The sequence below is a fragment of the Mustelus asterias genome, chromosome 7 (genome assembly GCF_964213995.1).
Source record: "Mustelus asterias chromosome 7, sMusAst1.hap1.1, whole genome shotgun sequence".
NCBI classification, from domain to species: Eukaryota; Metazoa; Chordata; class Chondrichthyes; order Carcharhiniformes; family Triakidae; genus Mustelus; species Mustelus asterias.
In genome coordinates, this window is record NC_135807.1 from 122,290,416 (window position 1) to 122,310,834 (window position 20,419).

The 20,419-nt window shown below is 40.3% G+C and overlaps 1 protein-coding gene across 4 annotated transcripts in view; it reads right to left on the reverse strand.

Annotated features, from left to right (window-relative positions):
• The window catches only part of pabpc1b (poly A binding protein, cytoplasmic 1 b), a 27,426-nt gene continuing 7,007 nt past the window's right edge, over nt 1-20,419 (reverse strand). For 2 of the 4 annotated variants that reach the window (XM_078216727.1, XM_078216725.1), the window contains 14 exons: nt 15,821-16,014; nt 14,432-14,547; nt 13,802-13,941; nt 12,886-12,980; nt 12,260-12,397; nt 9,818-9,913; nt 9,251-9,523; nt 8,986-9,076; nt 7,627-7,740; nt 3,525-3,658; nt 2,674-2,758; nt 1,259-1,389; nt 906-1,001; nt 1-422 (listed from right to left, as the gene is read on the reverse strand). In XM_078216727.1, coding sequence (XP_078072853.1) covers nt 915-1,001; nt 1,259-1,389; nt 2,674-2,758; nt 3,525-3,658; nt 7,627-7,740; nt 8,986-9,076; nt 9,251-9,523; nt 9,818-9,913; nt 12,260-12,397; nt 12,886-12,980; nt 13,802-13,941; nt 14,432-14,547; nt 15,821-15,994 — 1,674 coding nt within the window. In that variant the 5' untranslated portion in view covers nt 15,995-16,014 and the 3' untranslated portion in view covers nt 1-422; nt 906-914. Of the gene's footprint in view, nt 423-905; nt 1,002-1,258; nt 1,390-2,673; nt 2,759-3,524; nt 3,668-7,626; nt 7,741-8,985; nt 9,077-9,250; nt 9,524-9,817; nt 9,914-12,259; nt 12,398-12,885; nt 12,981-13,801; nt 13,942-14,431; nt 14,548-15,820; nt 16,015-20,419 lie in introns of all 4 variants that reach the window. The other 2 variants (XM_078216726.1, XM_078216724.1) reach the window with 1 other exon arrangement.

Sequence of the window (20,419 nt, forward strand, 5' to 3'; positions counted from 1 at the left end):
TCATTATTCAGCATTTTTATTAAAGCAAGCATTCTATAATCCAAACGTTCAGTTTCAGTTTCTAATGCTCAACCATCAAACACACTGCCAACTAAAAACAGTGTGGATCTGCTGAGCATTTCCACAGTAATGGATTACAAAACTTTAAAGAAAGGAATGCAAACAACATTCTGTGCATAAAACACCTACCCCGGCCTAGAAAACTTTTCATTTTACAATTTTTTTTTGGTATTTTCCCATTAAGTCTAGGACTAGCATCACTTATGCCAGACCTGGTAGTGACTTTGTTTCATAAGCTTAGAGGTTTCCTTTCTTTTTTTGTATACATTTTTTATTTTGCGATGTTTTAAAATTTTTTAGCTTTTTCCAATGTTTAGAAATTTTTTTTCTTCATTAAATGCAAGCTTCATGGTCCTCCTCTCCTACAAAGAAAAATAAAATACAGAGTTATTTTCATGTTCAATGTTTCAATCAGTTTCATCCAAACATTTTAATCTAATGGATATTAGGTTTGCAAAATTTGAATTCAGCAAATCTGCTCAGCATTCCAGTGAAACAAGTACATTTTGGTCATTTCACACAAAGGGAAATTAAAGCAGTTATCAAAAGGTGCTACAAATTATAGTAAAAGTGGGAATGTATTTATTACTGCAATCAAAAATAACTCGAGTTATCAACATCCAAGCAGTGGAGTGAATGTTCCTTGTCCACATTGTAGCTGAACAGAAACTGAACTGAATTAAGAGCAACTATAGGCATAGAAATTGGGACGAGGTTCCAACTGGTCCCCACCGTCACCCAGCATGGAGTGAACCATGGAATACAGATACCATACTTCATTACAGCCACAATAAAAACTCAGTTTTTATGAAAGGCTACCCTCCCCCATCCCCATTAGAACTCACCTGAAAGATTTAAACACCTGCAGCATTTGGCACAACTACTTTCTGAGCAGCCTCTTTTGCCTGATGGGCCTGCAGTACAGCAACAGCTTCGTCAACCTAAATTTAAAAAAAGTCAAATCTGTAACAAAACAATTGCATTGTAGGGTATCATAGCCACACAACTGTAGAAAAGGCAAATGTATTTGATGAGTGAGCTACAAAAATCTGGATGACGTTGGAAAATCTGACGGTAGTATTGATATTTCTGTAGTAATTGTTGAACAGAAAGCAATATATAACATAACTATGTTTATTATTTTCAACATTATACTTTAGTCAAAATAAAGGATTTGAAACCAAATACAATGAGTTACCTTGGAGCGCAGGGACTCTGGGGACTCCAGCATATGAAGCAATTCAGAGTTGTCTATTTCAAGAAGCATCCCGGTGATTTTACCCGCCAAACTTGGGTGCATGTTCTGAATCAGGGGGAAAAGGCGCTCACCTGCAAGGAAACATTTCACTGAATAACTGAGCATAATGCAAAATTAACTGCAGGCTAAGCATTTCTATATAACTTGCAGTACGAGAAATAGACTACTTCAAATCACACTGACATCCCAGACATCTATAACACCATTTTCCCCCAACGTCTTGCAAACAAACTGAGAAATTGAACTCTTTCCACTTTTAGTCAACCTGTGGCAGCACCAAATATTCCAAAAAGTCTCAGTCTACCCCACACCAACGCCAATTAGTGCTGAATCAGAAGCGAGTTCAGATGACCTAACATTAATTTGTGACATCAAACCTTAAAATCATCAGGCCCCTGAATGAGAGCAAGGCCCTGCACAACACCCAAACTATCAAAGTATTAACACAAGTAACAACGGTGGAAAATTGACAATCAGTAAAAAAAATGGAATCTATGTAGATAAAGATAATAAAAAGGGATTATTCACATTAATTGGTATACACACCATTTAACAATGGAACTGACATGGAACACACAAATGAACCAGCAAAATGGTACAAGTTGTATTTGACTCAGTAGACCATCCAATTCCCCCAAAATTCCCTAGATTCTGGGATCATTCCAACAGAGTTGAAGTTAGCAAATGCAACACCACTATTCAAGAAAGGACAGAGAAAACAGGGGAACGGCAGGCTAGTTAGCCTGACAGTCATCAGCAAAGTGCTGGAATCTATTAAGGAAGTTTTAACAATGCATTTCAAAAAGCACAGTATTAGAACAAGTCAACATGGTTTTATGAAAGGGAAATCCTGTTTGACAAATTTATTAAGAGTTCTTTGAGGATATAACTGGTAGGGTATCTAGATAAAGGGTGACCAACAGGTGTAGTATATTTGGATTTTCAAGAGGTATTCCATAAAGTGCCACAAAAAAATCAATACACAGGATAAGGGAGCAATATATTAGCAGGATTGCAGATTGATTAGTGGACAAAGAGAGTAGGGATAAAAGAGGCATTTTCAAGTTGACTGGCTGTGATTAGGGGAGTGTTACAAGGACCAGTCCAGAAATTTTAGCTATTTACAAATCTATATTAACTTAGATGATGAATGGCAGAGCAGTTTACCTCCTTTTACTATTTCTTGTGTTTTAAATGCTACTGGTTTTAACTATAATCTACTCTCTCCTTGCCATGATTTATATGGTTAGATGTCATGACCAACCACCAAATCAAATTCACTTATGCCAGTGTCACCTCACCATCATGCAGTTCAACTTATTACCCATTTTTATTAACTTTAATGGAATTCTTACCCAGCATCTGCTTCTGTTCTTGGGGAGGGGCAGCAGCCAGCATGGAAGCAGTCAGGGGCTCTTGGCCTTGCACATGAACCGCAGGCTGAAAAGGGAGAGCGTACATCATAACATTTCAAAATTGAGTCATTTTCATCAGATTATGATATTTCACAAAAACTCCGGTCAAAACTGCCTTTGGATTACCACCCACAACACAAGGTAACATTATTTCCATGCAGCTATGTAACCCAGTGGTCTCTTGCCAGAAAAGTTTTGCTAATAGTAACCAGTAAACCCTGCGTTGATCGGGTTATTGCAGTTGCCAGTATAATCTTAAACTGGGAGAATAGCTCCAGAACCAGCATAAATAACAGCTGCAACTAAAAGGAAAGGACAGGTGTAATCATTTAACAAGTGCCATGTCAACAATGAGCCAACTGCAACTTAATTCTATTTGAAACAGGCACATAAACACTTTAAAATGGCAGCATATTTATCCAGATTATAATGTATTCTAAAGTGTTTTGAAAACCAATTCCATTGTTCAAATTATGGCAAATTGCATTCAACGTGTATTGCTGATAAAAGTTTACATATGGATGAATTTACCTAGCAAGAAACAAAAAATTAGTCTTTAACATTATCACTGAGCCACATTTGACACTCGCTACATATATACCAGGGTCAAGTTTGCTGACTGGTCTATGTGAAACAATGGCTGTAACGGCCCAGTAGCAAGGGCACAACCAGCTTTCCTATTAGACTTGGTTCATGTAGTGACCATATTCTGAATAAACTTCAATAGTTTAATTTACAAGACACTGCAGCATAAATACTTTGGAGTAAGAACATTTGCATGACATACATACCTGTTGCATAGCAACTGGAGGCTGAGCATTTAGATGCTGTTGTGGATTGCGTACTCCTGCAGCATATTTGTACTGTGTAAACGAACGGACACCAGGAGCAGTAGCACCAGGGCGAGGTCCCATTGTCTGTGTTGCTGTATTGGCTTACAAAAAAATAAAGATAAAACACTCCCAAAAATCCAAAAATCTCCAGCAGCCTTTTGGTTACAATTGTCTGATCCACCACAAAGGGAAACATTAATAGGTATTTTTATTCTTCCTTGTTCTATTAGTGGTTAGGCAGCCTGGAATCATTGAGTAATGTAATTAGAGAGCTTTCCCCACAAATCATCTGGTCAGTTTCATACAAAAGAAACGAAGAATGTCAACCTGGGGAAGAATAATGGGCAAGCTGGGCACAGATATTGTAGCAAAGCAAATGGACAGGATACACAAGTAGCGAAAAATTAGTTGATGCCAATTTTTGAAAATCTTTATTTATCAGCCCACTGAATGAAATGCCTTACTCATCCCAACCCACAAGCATTTCTGCAGTCCCTGGAGATGGTTTTTAGAACCCTAGTCAAACAGGTATATTTGAATGGGAGATTCTGCATGCAGCTGTTCTTGCAATCACAGACCATTTTGCTCCTGTGTTTGCAGCGAGGGGGTGACAGGAGAGATTGTGTACACATGACAGAGTGCCAATAAGTCTGGCTCACTCCTGCGTCAGGGTTCACATTCAACCTCACTCCATACACCAACATGCATTCCCATTGACTCTTACATGGTGAGGGGATGAGCACCCTAGGGCTGGGAGTGAGTCAGACACACCCTTTTAGACGCCAAGACACATCTTTATTACTTTTTTTGGCTCAGCAAGTTGTTTCTTTCACATCTCTTTTTTTTTAAATTTGTAACACTGTGCCAAACTTAATCTTTCTGAAATTTTGAAATGTCCCCCCCGCAAGATAAGGTCAGGATGTAAATGGAAAGTGGGAGGCCTTCAAAGGAGAAATTTTGAGTGTGCAGAGTTTGTATGTTCCTGTCAGGATTAAAGGCAAAGTAAATCGGAATAAGGAACCTTGGTTCTCGAGGGAGATTGTAACACTGATTAAGAGGAAGAGAGAGTTGTATGAAATGTATAGGCAGCAAGGAACACATCAGATGCTCGAGGAGTATAAAAAGTGCAAGAAGCTACTTAAGAGGGAAATCAGGAGGGCTAAAAGAAGACATGAGGTTGCTTTGGCAGACAGAGTGAAGGAAAATCCAAAAAACTTCTATAGGTATGTTAGGAGCAAAAGGACAGTGAGGGATAAAATTGGTCCTCTTGAAGACCAGAGTGGTAGACTGTGTATGGAACCAAAAGAGATGGGGGAGATACTAAATGGTTTTTTTGCATCCGTATTTACTGAGGAAATGGGCATGGCATCTACGGAAATAGGGCAAACAGGTAGGGAGGTCATGGAACCTTTACAGATTAAAGGGGAGGAGGTGCTCGCTGTCTTGAGGCAAATCAGAGTGGATAAATCCCCAGGACCGGACAGGGTATTCCCACGGACCTTGAGGGAAGCTAGTGTTGAACTTGCAGGGGCCCTGGCAGACATATTTAAAATGTCAGTATTCACGGGGGAGGTGCCGGATGATTGGAGGGTGGCTCATGTTGTTCCGTTGTTTAAAAAAGGTTCCAAAAGAAATCCGGGAAATTATAGGCCAGTAAGTTTGACGTCGGTGGTGGGCAAGTTATTGGAAGGTGTGATAAGAGATAGGATCTACAAATATTTGGATAGACAGGGACTTATTAGGGAGAGTCAACATGGCTTTGTGCGTGGTAGGTAATGTTTGACCAATCTATTAGAGTTTTTCGAAGAGGTTACCAGGAAAGTGGATGAAGGGAAGGCGGTGGATGTTGTCTACCTGGATTTCAGCAAGGCCTTTGACAAGGTCCCTCATGGGAGGTTAGTTAAGAAGGTTCAGTCGCTAGGTATACATGGGGAGGTAGTAAATTGGATTAGACACTGGCTCAATGGAAGAAGCCAGAGAGTGGTTGTGGAGGATTGTTTCTCTGAGTGGAGACCTGTGACTAGTGGTGTGCCACAGGGATCGGTGTTGGGTCCATTGTTGTTTGTCATCTATATCAATGATCTGGATGATAATGTGGTAAATTGGATCAGCAAGTTTGCTGATGATACAAAGATTGGAGGTGTAGTGGACAGTGAGGAAGGTTTTCAAAGCTTGCAGAGGGATTTGGACCAACTAGAAAAATGGGCTGAAAAATGGCAAATGGAATTTAACGCAGACAAGTGTGAGATATTGCACACTGGAAGGACAAACCAAAGTAGAACGTACAGGGGAAATGGTAGGACTCTGAAGAGTGCAGTTGAACAGAGGGATCTGGGAATACAGGTACAGAATTCCCTAAAAGTGACGTCACAGGTGGATAAAGTCATAAAGAGTGCCTTTGGTACATTGGCCTTTATAAATCGGAGTATCGAGTATAAAAGTTGGAGTGTTATGGTAAGGTTATATAAGGCATTGGTGAGGCCGAATTTAGAGTATTGTGTACAGTTTTGGTCACCTTGTTACAGGAAGGATGTAAATAAGGTTGAAAGAGTGCAGAGAAGGTTCACAAGGATGTTGCCGGGACTTGAGAAGCTGAGTTACAGAGAGAGATTGAATAGGTTGGGACTTTATTCCCTGGAGCGTAGAAGATTGAGGGGAGATTTGATAGAGGTGTATAAGATTTTGATGGGTATAGATAGAATGAATGCAAGCAGGCTTTTTCCGCTGAGGCTAGGGGAGAAAAAAACCAGAGGGCATGGGTTAAGGGTGAAAGGAGAAAAGTTTAAAGGGAATATTAGGGGGGGCTTCTTCACGCAGAGAGTGGTGGGAGTGTGGAATGAGCTGCCGGATAAAGTGGTAAATGCTTTTAACATTTAAGAAAAACTTGGACGGGTTCATGGATGAGGGGGGAAATTTCTATACATAATCAAGTGCTATTCCCTTTCAAAGGAAATTTCCATCTTAAATTCCAAAGACAATAAGCAAATATTAAATGTAAGTTTCGAAATGCAGATAGGGTCCATTTTGAGTCTCGTGATAAAGTTAAGCCTTTTCAAATACTTTTCTCCAAAATAGAAGTGGCTTTAACTACCTAAAACACAAGACTGACCGAGACAGTGGAATAGTCCACAATTGGCAGGAGAAAAGTTTCATTGCTGAGCCTACATTGCAGAAGTGACAACACCTCAATAACTTCATTGGCTTTGTTCAGGGTATCCTGAGGTTAAGGTAGCAAAATTTGTTTCTTTCATCGCCATCCGCTTACTACTACCGAGGAAGGGCAAGCAGCCATGGCAACATGCCTCTTCAACTCCACAAATTAAAAACAGGGATGAAATAATTTGACTGCTTCTTTTAAAGCATTGCCACCTCACCATCAATCCTCCTGTTATCTCACCCACCATACTGAATTACAGAGATTTGACCAGGCAACAAAAATAACTGGTTGGTTATTTAATGGATTTTTAATTTAATTCCCAACTTGGGTCACTGTCTGTGTGGAGTCTGCACATTCTCCCCGTCTGCGTGGGTTTCCTTCAGGACATCCAGTTCCCTCCCACAGTCCAAAGATGTGCGGGATAGGTGGATTTGGCCATACTAAATTGCCCCAGTGTCCCGGGATGCATAGGTTAGAGGGATTAGCGGGGTACATGTGAGGTTATGGGGATAGGGCCTGGGTGGGATTGTGGTCGGTGCAGACTCGATGGACTGAATGGCCTCCTTCTGCACTGTAGGATTCTATGGAGGAGACAGAAGTCTTGTCCACCTACTGGAGAGCCAGAGATTCATCTGTGTCACCCCTTTTTGAGAAGGCCTGGTGCATTAAGTGCCAATCAAGCATTTAACTGAGTAGTAGCAGACCTTGCCCGAAATCAAGTACCTCAAGGGCAGCAGTCCTGCAAATGAAGAGGGCAATAAAACCCACCAATTATTTTCTGGATACTTTGAAATGACAAAATAAATGACTGGATGCATGTAATGGACCCTACACGTAAAACAAATATGCATGAACCTTTCATGACATCATGTACAAAAAGCACTTGAGTAACAGACAACTCACCAACACGTTGAGTGCTCATGACACGTGGCACCTGAGCAGAAGTTGGTCTCATGGAACTGAGGGTTGGTGGTCGAGGACCTGTTGGACGCATGCCACCAGGCATGTTCTGGAATGCTGGCAAAGAAAACAATTTTACAGAAATTTAAGAAATCTGAATTGGGATATAGCAATTGTCCCGATGACAATTCACATCACAGAAATAATCTCTGGAATAAAATAATCCATTAAAACTACCACCTTGTTCATATCTCCCTGGCCCTGCACTCAACCCTGGAACACCTAGATAACAAAGACTCCTATTTATCAATTACAGCTTAGCCTTCAACACCATTATTCCTACGAAACTCATCTCCAAACTCCATGACCTGGGCCTCGGTTCTTCCCTCTGCGACTGGATCCTGAACTTCCTAACTCACAGACCAATCAGTAAGGAGAGGCAACAACAACACCACCTCCACAATCATCCTCAGCACAGGTGCCCCACAAGATTGTGACCTCAGCCCCCTACTATACTCCCTATACACCTATGACTGTGTGGCCAAATTTCTCTCCAACTCTATCTTTTGCTGATGACACCCCCATAGTGGGTTGGATCTCAAACAACGACAAGACGGAGTACAGGAAAGAGATAGATCTGGTGAACTGGTGCAACGACAATAATCTCTCCCTCAGTGTCAACAAAACAAAGGAGATAGCCATCAACTTCAGGAAGCGTAGTGGAGGACATGCTCCTGTCTACATCAACGGGGATGAAGTAGAAACAGTCGAGAACTTCAGGTTTTTAAAATGTCCAGATCACCAACAACCTGTCCTAGTCCCCGCATGCCGACACTATAGTTAAGAAAGCCCACCAACACCTCTATTTTCTCAGAAGACTAAGGAAATTTGGTATGTCCACCATGACTCTCACCAACCTTTACAGATGCACCATAGAAAGCATTCTTTCTGGTTGCATCACAGCTTGGTATGGCTCCTGCTCTATACAAGACTGCAAGAAACTACAAAGGGCCATGAACGAAGCCCAGTTCATCACTCAAACCAACCTACCACCATTAGCATTGTTTACACTTCCCATGGCCTTGGAAAAGCAGCCAGCATAATTAAGGACCCCACGCACCTCGGACATACTCTCTTACACCTTCTGCTGTCGGGAAAAAGATGCAGAAGATCCCTGCTGCCAGACATTTGACTGTACCTACCTTGCATTAAGTTGATCTTTCTCTACAGCCTAGCTATGACTTAAACACTACATTCTGCATGCTCTCCTTTTCTATGAACGGTATGCTTTGTCTGTATAGTGCGCAACACTGTATCCCAATACATGTGACAATAATAAATCAAAATCAAAAAAAAACTTACGTTGGGGTCTGACACTTTGAGCAGCCCATCGAGGGCTTGGTCGAAGCTGTGCAAGCTGGCCTGCTGGATAATATGCAGCACGGTTCTGCGTCTGTGTGAACAACGAGTTTTGTTAACCATTTAGCAAGCATTTTAGAGAAAAAAACAAATGCTACTTGCACCAAAGTGTTTATTCTTCTGTGCACTTGATTAACACTGTACACTCTTTAACAATATAAAATATGCATAATTGCTGCCAATGTTTCTCCAGTATACAGACATTTACCTGAGGAATAGCTGCCATGAAGTATCCAGAGGGTGGAGCAGGCTGATAAGGATTGATAACAGGGTTTGGTACAGCCCTGACACTCGCCATTCTCTGCATGTACTGGTTTGTCAAATGAGCCTGTCGCTCCTCTTTGCGCTGAGCCAGAGCAACGTACAAGGGCTTGGTGCTAACAATTCGGCCATTCATTTCTGTTACAGCCTTGGTGGCCTCTTCTGGTGAGGAGAAACAGACAAACCCAAAGCCTTTGCTGCGCCCGTGCTCCATCATCACCTGTACAGATAACATTGAAATTATTTCATCCCACTGAATCATTAATCAAATTTGAACATTTCAAAACCGTTGTCTAGACAATGTTGACAGAACAGACTAAACCATACCAGCCATGAACTCAAAAAATGCCAGGGTTTAAAGCAAAATACTTGATGCATTTAAAACTGAATTTAAAAAAACATTATCTACCATTAATTTACCTCCACAACACACTGGTACAAAATGGATCCCTCCCCCAAGAGGCATTACAGTAACAATGCAAGTGAACATGGAAATGAAAATAAAAACTAATACCTTAGCACTGGTAATTGTGCCAAATGGTGAAAACTCTTTGCGCAAACGCTCATCATCAATACCATCATCCAGATTTTTGACATAGAGATTGACTCCCTATCATAGAAAAATATCCATAAAGTTGAAATTAAATGGTACTTAATCATAAATATACTTAAAATAACCACTAGAAACATAGTATTAGCATTGTCAGCCAGATGTGCCAAGTGGATGGTCCACCTTTGATTTGATTTATTATTGTCACACGTATTAGTATACAGTGAAAAGTATTGTTTTTACGCGCTATACAAAGCATATCATTCATAGAGAAGGAAAGAAGAGGGTGCAGAATGTAGTGTTATAGTCATAGCTAGGGTGTGGAGATCAACTTAATGCAAAGTAGGTCCATTCATCCCAGCCTTCACCAAGGTCCCCACCATCCTTAATGCCACACTTCTGACAACTCAATTCACTTTCAATAATGTCTGAACGTACTGGATATAGCAAAGACTTATGGTGCTCCAACAAGCTATAGTGCTGAAAACCTGGACTCCAGAATTAGCCACATCTTCATCCAAGCTGCTCTAGTACAACTAAAACATTGTCACATCTACCTGCCAAAGTGCAAAATTGCCCAATTATCTTGTCCATAAAGAGTCAGATCCTACTGCTGCCCCAGCAGCTTTATTGCAATCAAAGAGCTGCAAGGTACTGCTGACTGTGCCACCTACCAATAAATTCACCAATGCTTAGTTCATGTTCTAAGTCACCATACCTCATTACAGTCTTGGCCCAAATAAGGACAAAAGCTGAAAAATGTGATGGAGTGCAACTGCCCTTGAGATCAAGCCAGCGAGTGTGGCCGCCTTGTAAACTTGAAGGCAAGCGAATATGGAGAATATATCACCATTGCCTGGAAACATACCTAGCACAAGGGAAGATGGGTGTGGTTGTTGGATGCCAATCATCTCAGCCCCAGGAAATCACTGGAGGAGTCCCTCAGGGCACTACCCTCGGCCCTACCATTTTCATCTGCTTCAATAATCTTCCCTCTATTACAAGGTCGTAAGTGGGAATGAGTATTGCGACACTCAGCTTTGTTTGCAATTCCAGAAAACAAAGCTGTCTGTGACAGCACGTAGCAAAATCTGGACAAGAACTAAGCATCGGCTAAGCAGGAAGTTACATTGATATGATGTGACAGTCTAACCAACATCCCAAGGTTTTACCATTACTAAATCTCCAAATGTCTTGGCTCACTGCTGACCAGAAACTTAACTGGATTAGCCACATAAATAGCGTGACTATATGACATAGGCTAGGTATTCTGCAAAAAGTACCTCACTTACTAACCTTCCCAATGACTACAAAGGGCAAGCCACAAGTCTAAGGGAATACACTCCACTTGCCTGGATAAATGCTGCTTAAGAAACTCCATGGAAAAACAGCCTCCCTGTTCAGCACCCCACCCACCAATGGTGGAACATGGCTATAGTAGCATCATAAGATGCAATGCAGAAATCCTTTGACTGCATCGTCCAAACCCACAACACCTATCACCTAGAACATGACCAGTAGGCACATGGAAATACTACCATCTTTAAAGCCACACAACATCCTTACTACTCCTTCATGGTCTATGGGTTAAAATCCTGAAACTCAACCAGACAGCGCTGTAGGAATACTTGCAGTACATAGTGACTTAAGATAATTCACTACTGCCTTATGGGCAACTAGTGGTGTGCAATAAACAATGAATAATAAATAAATGCAGGGACGCCCACATCACATGTGAAATGAATAATTAAAAGAAGTCTTTGGGATCAGCTTTTGTACAGTAACATTTATATTCAATATAGTCATTCTGAGGACAGGATTACCTCTATTGCTAAACAGAAGGAAACATTTTTCATTCCCTTTGGAATAGGAGCAATTTGCACAAGATTTGAGCCATCATCAGCTTCAAAGATTCTTAGACAACAAGTGATATCAGCACACATGTAGAACCTGCAAGTGTGTTCTTGTTTTTCAGAGGAGGATCAGGTGGATGAGAAACAGTAATCAGGTGCCTAAATATTCAGATTAGTAACAACTAGCTCACTTAAAACTACCTTTGCTGGCAGCACACAGCAAAGATTGCACATGGAAAAACAAATTCACTGATGGTTTTAGTGTTAACCCACAAATTATTGACAAACTGCATGCATTCTTTGACTCTTGAGGTGAATCTACATCTAACTAGACTTTAAGATGAATCAACAGTTGAGTAATCTGTAGCTCCACAGAAATAATAGTGAAAATCTAGTTCCAGTGGTCACTTTTCAAGAATAGTTACGTGAACAACCCGAAATGACTTTCAACCAGTGCGACACAGTCATATACATCTGGCACCCATTTTGAGGAGTAAAATTTTGTTTGCTTGAGGTCAGCGAGTTTTAAAACACCAGCAATTCCACTACTCACCTGGTACCTTGTGATCCGGTCCTGTTTCATCTGTTCAAATTTGCGCTTCAGCTCTGTCTGTCGCTCAACCTTTTTCTGGGCACGGCCAACATAAACCTGTCTCCCGTTGATTTCTTTGCCATTCATCTCATCGACAGCCTAATTAATGCATACATGAGTTTAAAAAATAGGAAGGAATATCAGTCAATGCATAAACTGATGGCCAAAATAATTTGCTACAGCTACAATCCATTCTTTCTGCTAATGGTCATTAAAAGTTGGAATGTTGTATGCCTGTTAAATGATGGCATACATCATTCATATACCAGTAATTCCAAGACATTATTGCTTGGTACACACCTCTATAATCAGTGCAAAACAAACACCAGGAGGAGAAACCCAAGCAGCTATATGCTTGGCTTCTATTAAAGTATTTCTAGTCATCACATAATTGGGCTACAATGTAATTTCCTTCCTTCTTTTCCACCTCCAGAAATACCAACAGCATAACTGGAAACCCTTAAAGGGTTTAAGAGTAGATTAAGTCCATTAAATCAATTGAAAATTATGCACAAAACCCATTTCAGAAAAGTACCTTTCTAGGCTATTCACTTGACCTAATAGAGATTTTAACAGCAGCTGCTTACTTTTTGTGCGTCTTCATGCTTTTCAAAACTGACAAAACCAAAGCCCTTTGATCGTCCACTGTCATCGGTCATGACTTTTACACTCAGGAATGCCCCTATAAAAGATTGCAAAATTTTCAGTATTGAGATTTAAATATATTACAGGCTTTTGCTGGTTAATTGATTCAGAACAGGACAACATTAAGCCCAGAAATTGTTAAATCCTTAAATTACCTCACTGCGTTTCTTAGTCAATCCTATCACTGAAGAGTGTTAAAGGGATGAGAAAAAAGACCAGTCACACCTGTAAATAATTAACTGATAAAGCCAGAATCTCAGTTAGAGTACATGCTTAATAGCTATGGACCAAACTATCTTCCTGCAGAATATTAACAATGAGAATGAATTTACACTATTTGGTTAGTAAAAACAAAATAAAAATCCGTTTATATGCCATTGTCGATATCATGAATTCTGCACCCCACCAATCTTAGTTGGGCAATGTAATCCTATTTGTTATAGGATTTGTCCAGAATGAGGTTTCTTGCTCTTGTTTCATAGGTAGCTAGCTTCTAAACAAGATGTTAGGATTAGCAGCCTGGAACTCATACAAATTAAACAAGACATCAACGTAATTTTTACATTTGGTTGTCACTCTGCAATATATGCCACTCAAGGCAAAAAAGCACGGTCATCTCAGGCATACAATCAGGACAACCACAACTGTTCTTGTTTACACAGATTTCATGATTGTAAATTACAAGACAAAAATAAATAAGGCAAGTATTTAAAGCACATGGCAATGACTCTAATCACAATAAATCAGTAGGAAATACATAGAACAGGGGAAATCAAGCTCTCTTCCTTGATCCAAAATCTGGTACCTGGAGCGTCTCTACAAGGTCAACAAACAGGCACAAAGTGAAATTAAACTCACCAAATTTGTTGAAGATTTCTTTCAACCTCTCATCGTCCATATCTTCCCCAAAGTTCTTGATGTATACATTGGTGAATTCCTTTGCTTTGGCTCCAAGCTCAGCTTCACGCTCTTTTCGAGATTTAAAACGACCTACAAAACTATAGAACGCATAATGTTAAAATTAATCATACCTACTACTCTTTTAATTCTTATTTCTCCAGGCTACCAATGAGCCCTAGCCAACGTTGTTCCTTTATAGCCCAGAACGTTGAAGCCAACTGATACACCCCCATTATCAGCATGAGTGGTTCTGTAGAAGGATCATTTAGATCCAAAACATTAATTGTATTTTTGTCCACAGATGCTACCAAACCTTAGCTTATCCAGCATTTTCTGTTTTTATTTCAGATTCCCAGTATCAGAATATTTTGCTTCATTACCACCCTAATTCAGATCAGCCACAAAATCAGACTTCCTGACAAATTAGAAACTAAGTTTAAATCAGCGTAATAAACAGCGTAGTGCACATGGTTCTTACAGTAAAAGGCTTCCTGATGTTAAGAGTCTCAGACATGTATTTCTATTTTCTGCAGTAGCCTTATTTTTAAGTCTAATAAAAATGTGATTATTCAAAATCCATATACTTACACTTTACGATCGTTAAGAAGCATGCCGTTCATTTTTTCAATGGCTCGTTCTGCCGCTTCATGCGTTTCAAAATGAACAAATCCATAGCCCTTAGACCCATTTTCATCACAGACCACCTGGGGAGAGCAAAATCCTTGGTTAACAATCTGCTCTACAATCAAAATTGTATTACATGTCATGTAATTTTTGACATGATACAACAATTTTTAACAAAGAAAATCCTCCAAAGTCATGTCACAGAGGTATAGATCAGGCCAAAAAAATCTGTTCATCCTAACCAGAGAAATCAGGAAGAGCTGATCAAGTTTTGTTAGAGTTGGATTTTAAAAAGACAGCTAAGAGGCAGTGGCGGGGGAAGGAATTCTAGAGTGTTGGACAAGGACATGTGAAGACAGTTACAACGGTGGGCTGAAAGGGAGGGAGGGATACACAAGAGAACAGACCGGACATAACATTCTGGGGTAGTGCCTGATGTGAATAAGAAAAAGAGAGATAGAATCAAGGCCATGAAGAGTCTTGAGAACTAGGATGAGAATTTTAAATTGAAGGTGTTGGTGAAAGTGCATGTTTGTAAAGATGAGACAGGATATGGGCAACATAGCTATGGATAATCTGGCCTTTACAGTGAAGAATAGAAGACAGCCATGAGAACAAATAGAAAAACAAAGTGCAGGAAAAGCTCAGCAGCTCAGGTAGCATCTGTGAAGAGAGAAGGTGTTAACTCTGAGTCCAACGAGTCTTCTTCTGAACTGCAGTTGCCGCCAGACCTGCTGAGTGTTCCTACCACTTCTTTCTGATCTCTAGCATCCACAGTATTTTGCTTTTATTGCACAAGGGCAATCGATTAGTTTCAGCATGGAGATAACAAACATATGATTGTGGATTTGGCACTTTTTGAAACATTTATTTCAGAACATCATTGAGATGATGGATGGAAGAGCGTATTTTAACTCAATAAATTAGACTTGGGCTAGCACTGAACATTTGGGTTTCAAGTTGTGAAAGCCGTTACTTAAGCAGAACAGTTTCATCCATCTCAACATACATAATGTACTGTAAGATTTGTTGAAGTTTCAGCTCTAGACCTGGAAAAGAGTGTACAGCTCTAGTACGGAAACCTAACTGAATCTGGAGATGTACTATATGACAATGAAACATCAACATTTAGAATACTCTCAACATCAAAGCATATGGGGCAGAACGACAAGATCCAGGTTAAAGCACCCGAGAGGTTGAAGAACTTGGCACTGCTTACTCTTAATAGAAAACTGGTGAAATATTATTCATGATTAAGGAAACAGGTGAATTAACCACTGAAATGTTTACGATTGCCAAACTCTATAACCCGAGAAATGGGTTCTAGTCAGTTAAGGTCTCATTAATTCTCACCTTGCAAGAAAGTATGTTACCAAAAGCTGAAAATGTGTCATATAAAGCTTTATTATCAATGGATTTGTCCAAGTTCTTAATGAAGATGTTGCCAACTCCAGATTTCCGTAAAGACGGGTCACGTTGAGACCACATGATACGAACAGGCTTGCCTTTGATAACATCAAAGTTCATTGTATCTAAAGCACGCTCAGCTGAGGAGAGGAGAAAACAAAACAAACTTTTAGTATGTAATACTTTTTTTTAGATCAACAATTTGCCCAGAGGTTAAAATTATAGCCAACATCTGAAGGACTTTATATTTCAGGGGTATCAGCTTCATCAAATAATGAACTGGCCCCATTTTTACATTGTTTGGGACGCTTCAAGTCTGGGCTTGAAAAAACCTCTCGGGCTTTAAAGGGTAAATCAGAGGGAAGGACTTTGTACCATGCACAGTAATATGTTACAATCATGAGCTAGCCAATGGAGTATCAATGATTACCAACATATCTTACACAGCCAGTTCAATCCACATTCTATAGGCTGGCTTAGAATGGAGTAATTGCGTATATTGGGGGTTCTTCCAGCACCCCCAATATATGCATTAACTGAACTAGTTATGTATGTCACTTAAGTCTATAATTTTCAGCTTCCACAAGGCATGTCAGATCCAGAATATTACTGATTGGATTTTGTCATGAGTGACGCAACAATACTTGCCACTGATCTCTCCAAGAAAGCTGCCCACAATGATCTACTGATATCTGCAACTTGGGTTCCTGTTTTCCCAGTCAGTTTGCATCTGGTGCCAAGTCAAGGGGATCTCCAGGCACTCAACACGTGATGTCATTAAGCAGGGCAATCAGCCAATCACACTGAAGTGTTCTCAGTGAACCAGGAAGCAAAATGCACTGATCCTTATTTTGTTAAATCTCATTTTACAGGGAGAAAACAAAATGATTGGGGGACAGACACTGAAAATATCAAAACTTTTTTAAAAAAGTCAATTTATCACAAAAAATTGCCAATCCATAAATATAAAATCACTTTTGCAGGGATAGTGAAACTGTTTTACTAGTAATTGAGTTTAGTACACCATGTGTTATTGATGACTGCTGTATTTTACTTCATTTTTTGGAGAGGGCACTGCTCAGCCAATCAGGTAATGTTAATTTTCCCATTCCTTATAAGGACCTAACAAAATTTAAATGCTAGCAGCTACAACTTTTTCAAGTTGCTTATGGACCCTGCTTATGGAAATGGGTACAATGACATGAAACTCAAACTGCAAGCTCACCATTATTTTACAATACAAACAAATTAAAGGACATCTACACTTCTAATTAATCACAAATCTCTTCCCCCCCCCCCCCAAGGTAACAGATTGCTCAATTTTTTTTGTTCAGAGCATTTCAATTTTATTAAATGCATTTAAAACATTAAAAGTATTGGATTTCCCTTATTCTTTCAAAGTGCATCCAGGCTTTTTATTCCCAACACAAACAGAAAATGCTGGAAAATTTCTACAGGTCTAACCAGGGTCATCCAGACTTGAAACATTAGCTCCATTCTCTCTCCATAGATGCCACCAGACATGCTGAGACTTTCCAGTGTTTTGTGTTTTTATTTTAGATTTCAACATCCGCAGTCATTGCTTTTCTCTTCTTCCCAGATTTTAGTTTTATAAAGGCATATTTCCAAGCACGTGAACGCTTCATTGGAAGATATTTGCCCAAACCAACCTGACAGCACCTCTCTTCCAACATTCAACAGTCAAAACTTCTGAATGCCCAGCTCATTCCTGTTCTTCTGTATTCTCTAACAATCGCTCCTACAATTTGGTGATCAGAACGGTGCATTGTACTCAAAATGGGATGTGATTTTACACAATACTGTATATAGTAAGTCCCGATGTGTACTCCTTTCCTCTTCTTTTACCGAAGTTAAATATTTTATTTTACTTAGCGATTTAGATTTGTCATCTTTATACTTAAAAGGTTTAGCAATGTTCTACAAACTTCACTACTAAGTACAGGAATCCACTGTTTACATTCAGAATATTGGCAATTCTATGATGTGAGCATCCTATTAATAAATAAACAATGCAGAAAGTGACCCTACAAGAATAAAATCTGGAGTTGCTGAAGTACTCAGCAGGCTAGGCAGCATCTTTGGAGAGGGAAATAGAGTTAACATTTCAGGTCACTGACCTTTCATAAGAACTGGAAAAAGTCACTGAAATACTGGCAAGTTTTAAGCAAGTACATAGGCAGCAAAAGGACAGGGAAGGAAAAAACAAAAGGAAAGGCCTGTGACAAGGTGGAAGACACGATTGATTAAATGACAAGAGGCTTGATGGCACAAGGCAAAGGGACATGCAAATTCAAAAGCTGAATCTAGAGAAGGTGCAAATAGCAGCAGCAGAATTAGCCACAGCTGCTGCCTAAAAAAAGAGCAGTGACTAGGATCGGAAATTGTTCAGTTCAGTATTGAGTCCAGAATTTAAATGAGGTGCTGTACCTCGAGCTTTGGTTAAGTTTCATTAAAAACATGCAAGAGGCTGAGGACAAAGTTCAGAACAGAGGTGCAGCAGAGAATTAAAATGATAGGCAGCTAGACGCTCAGGGTCAGGTCTGCAAGTTTAATGGACAATGCACAAAGCAGCTACCCAATTTGGGTTTGTTGTTCCAAATATAGAGGAAGTTCAAAGATTTAGTGATGCAGTGGTCCCCATATCTGGGTCAGAAACTCTGGGTACAAGACCAACTTCAGGATCAATGGCCAGAGAAAGTATGTTCGTAATGTGGCAAAACAGGTTTATTGTCAGCTTGTAAATCCTTCAAATATGCCCAGTGGCAGGCAGCAAGAACTGTACATGCTGAAGGCAATGGAAAATCACTACAGGACTTCGCCAAGCATAATCATGGACTAATCTAATGGAAACCCATTGTCGACAACACCCTCTTAGGTCTCAACACCAGAAGAAGAAATGTAGGAGTTTGAATTGGGCAGCGATTACCGTCTATTAAACAGAAAGCAGTACAAGTTTAGTATTTGATGCCCTGGGTGATGGCAAGGAGGTGAAAGGACAGATGTATACCTCTTCTGCTTCCATAGCAAAGGGAGGGATCAGTGGTGGTCGTCAAAGACACCACGGTTCAGGAAGAAACGGTTCTGTCGTAATGAGGTTGAAAGGATTAAAAAGGGAAATGCGCGTTTAGTGACATAACATTGGAGGTGTCATAAATGGCAAAGGATGGTCTGCAAAAGTGAAAGGTGGAGTGCAATGTGAGGATAATGGAAATCCTAATGTGGAAAAGCAAAGGTGAGTGTGCAGGAAATGCAATGGACAGTCAAAGGCCCCATCAATGATAGGTATGGGGACCCTCAATTGAGGGCAATGACAATATTAGAACAATGCAATTTAAATGACGGGACTATCAAACCATACTAAATATGGTTTTAAAAACTATTCTGCATGCCTTCATCTTTTCCTTTCCCATTCTTCTCTGGTCCATCCTTTCGTTGAATTCTTTAAGCCTGCAGAATTGGTAAGTACTGTTCTTGGCACTCTTGATTCTCTGCCCCTTAAACCCAACAACATTAAAACACTCATAACCCTCAACCCCAAGAGTGGGCACATCATCAGACAAAAACAGCATCCAGGTGGTCTTCAGCACAAAGTAGTTTCTACACATTAGCACCCAGGGATAGACCCTGCCCCACCTCCAGTGTCATAGCTTACTCTGCATTATTGAGAATTTAACCGACATGCAAATCATCTTGAACTATGAACTCATACCTAAAAGATATGCCTTCTACACTACCAAAACAAATTTCAAAAAACACAGCTGATAAGACATTTTTAATACATCGCTATGATCTCTGTCCAAAACAGAAGACAGAGTGGATTTGAAATCAGTTGATACGTTCCTGGTTTAGATTTATCTCATTCAGAAAGTACAAAGATTTTCCAACTGCCTTTTTCCTTTGAAGACAGTGACCCATATTGGTTACAGCACCAGATTCTTTACCACTTCTTCATGCCCTAGCTAATGTCAGCATGCTAAACCTGGGAACCAGGGGCGGCACGGTAGCACAGTGGTTAGCACTGCTGCTTCACAGCTCCAGGGTCCTGGGTTCGATTCCCGGCTCGGGTCACTGTCTGTGTTGAGTTTGCACATTCTCCTCGTGTCTGCGTGGGTTTCCTCCGGGTGCTCCGGTTTCCTCCCACAGTCCAAAGATGTGCGGGTTAGGTTGATTGGCCAGGTTAAAAATTGCCCCTTAGAGTCCTGAGATGCGTAGGTTAGAGGGATTAGTGGGTAAAATATGTGGGGGTAGGGCCTAGGTGGGATTGTGGTCGGTGCAGACTCGATGGGCCGAATGGCCTCCTTCAGCACTGTATGATTTCTATGATTTCACTATAAAGCTCAATCAACTAATGCAGCAGAGGCCTAGCCTTCATGGATTGTGCAAGAATCATTCAACTGTTCAACTTATTCACAGTGGCAGCTAGTGTACAACTCACCTGACGACATTTAGCTTCAACCCAACACTGTTTGCTTATAGCAAACCGATTCAGCAACAAGTGTAACAGATTATGGCACCAGGTGTATG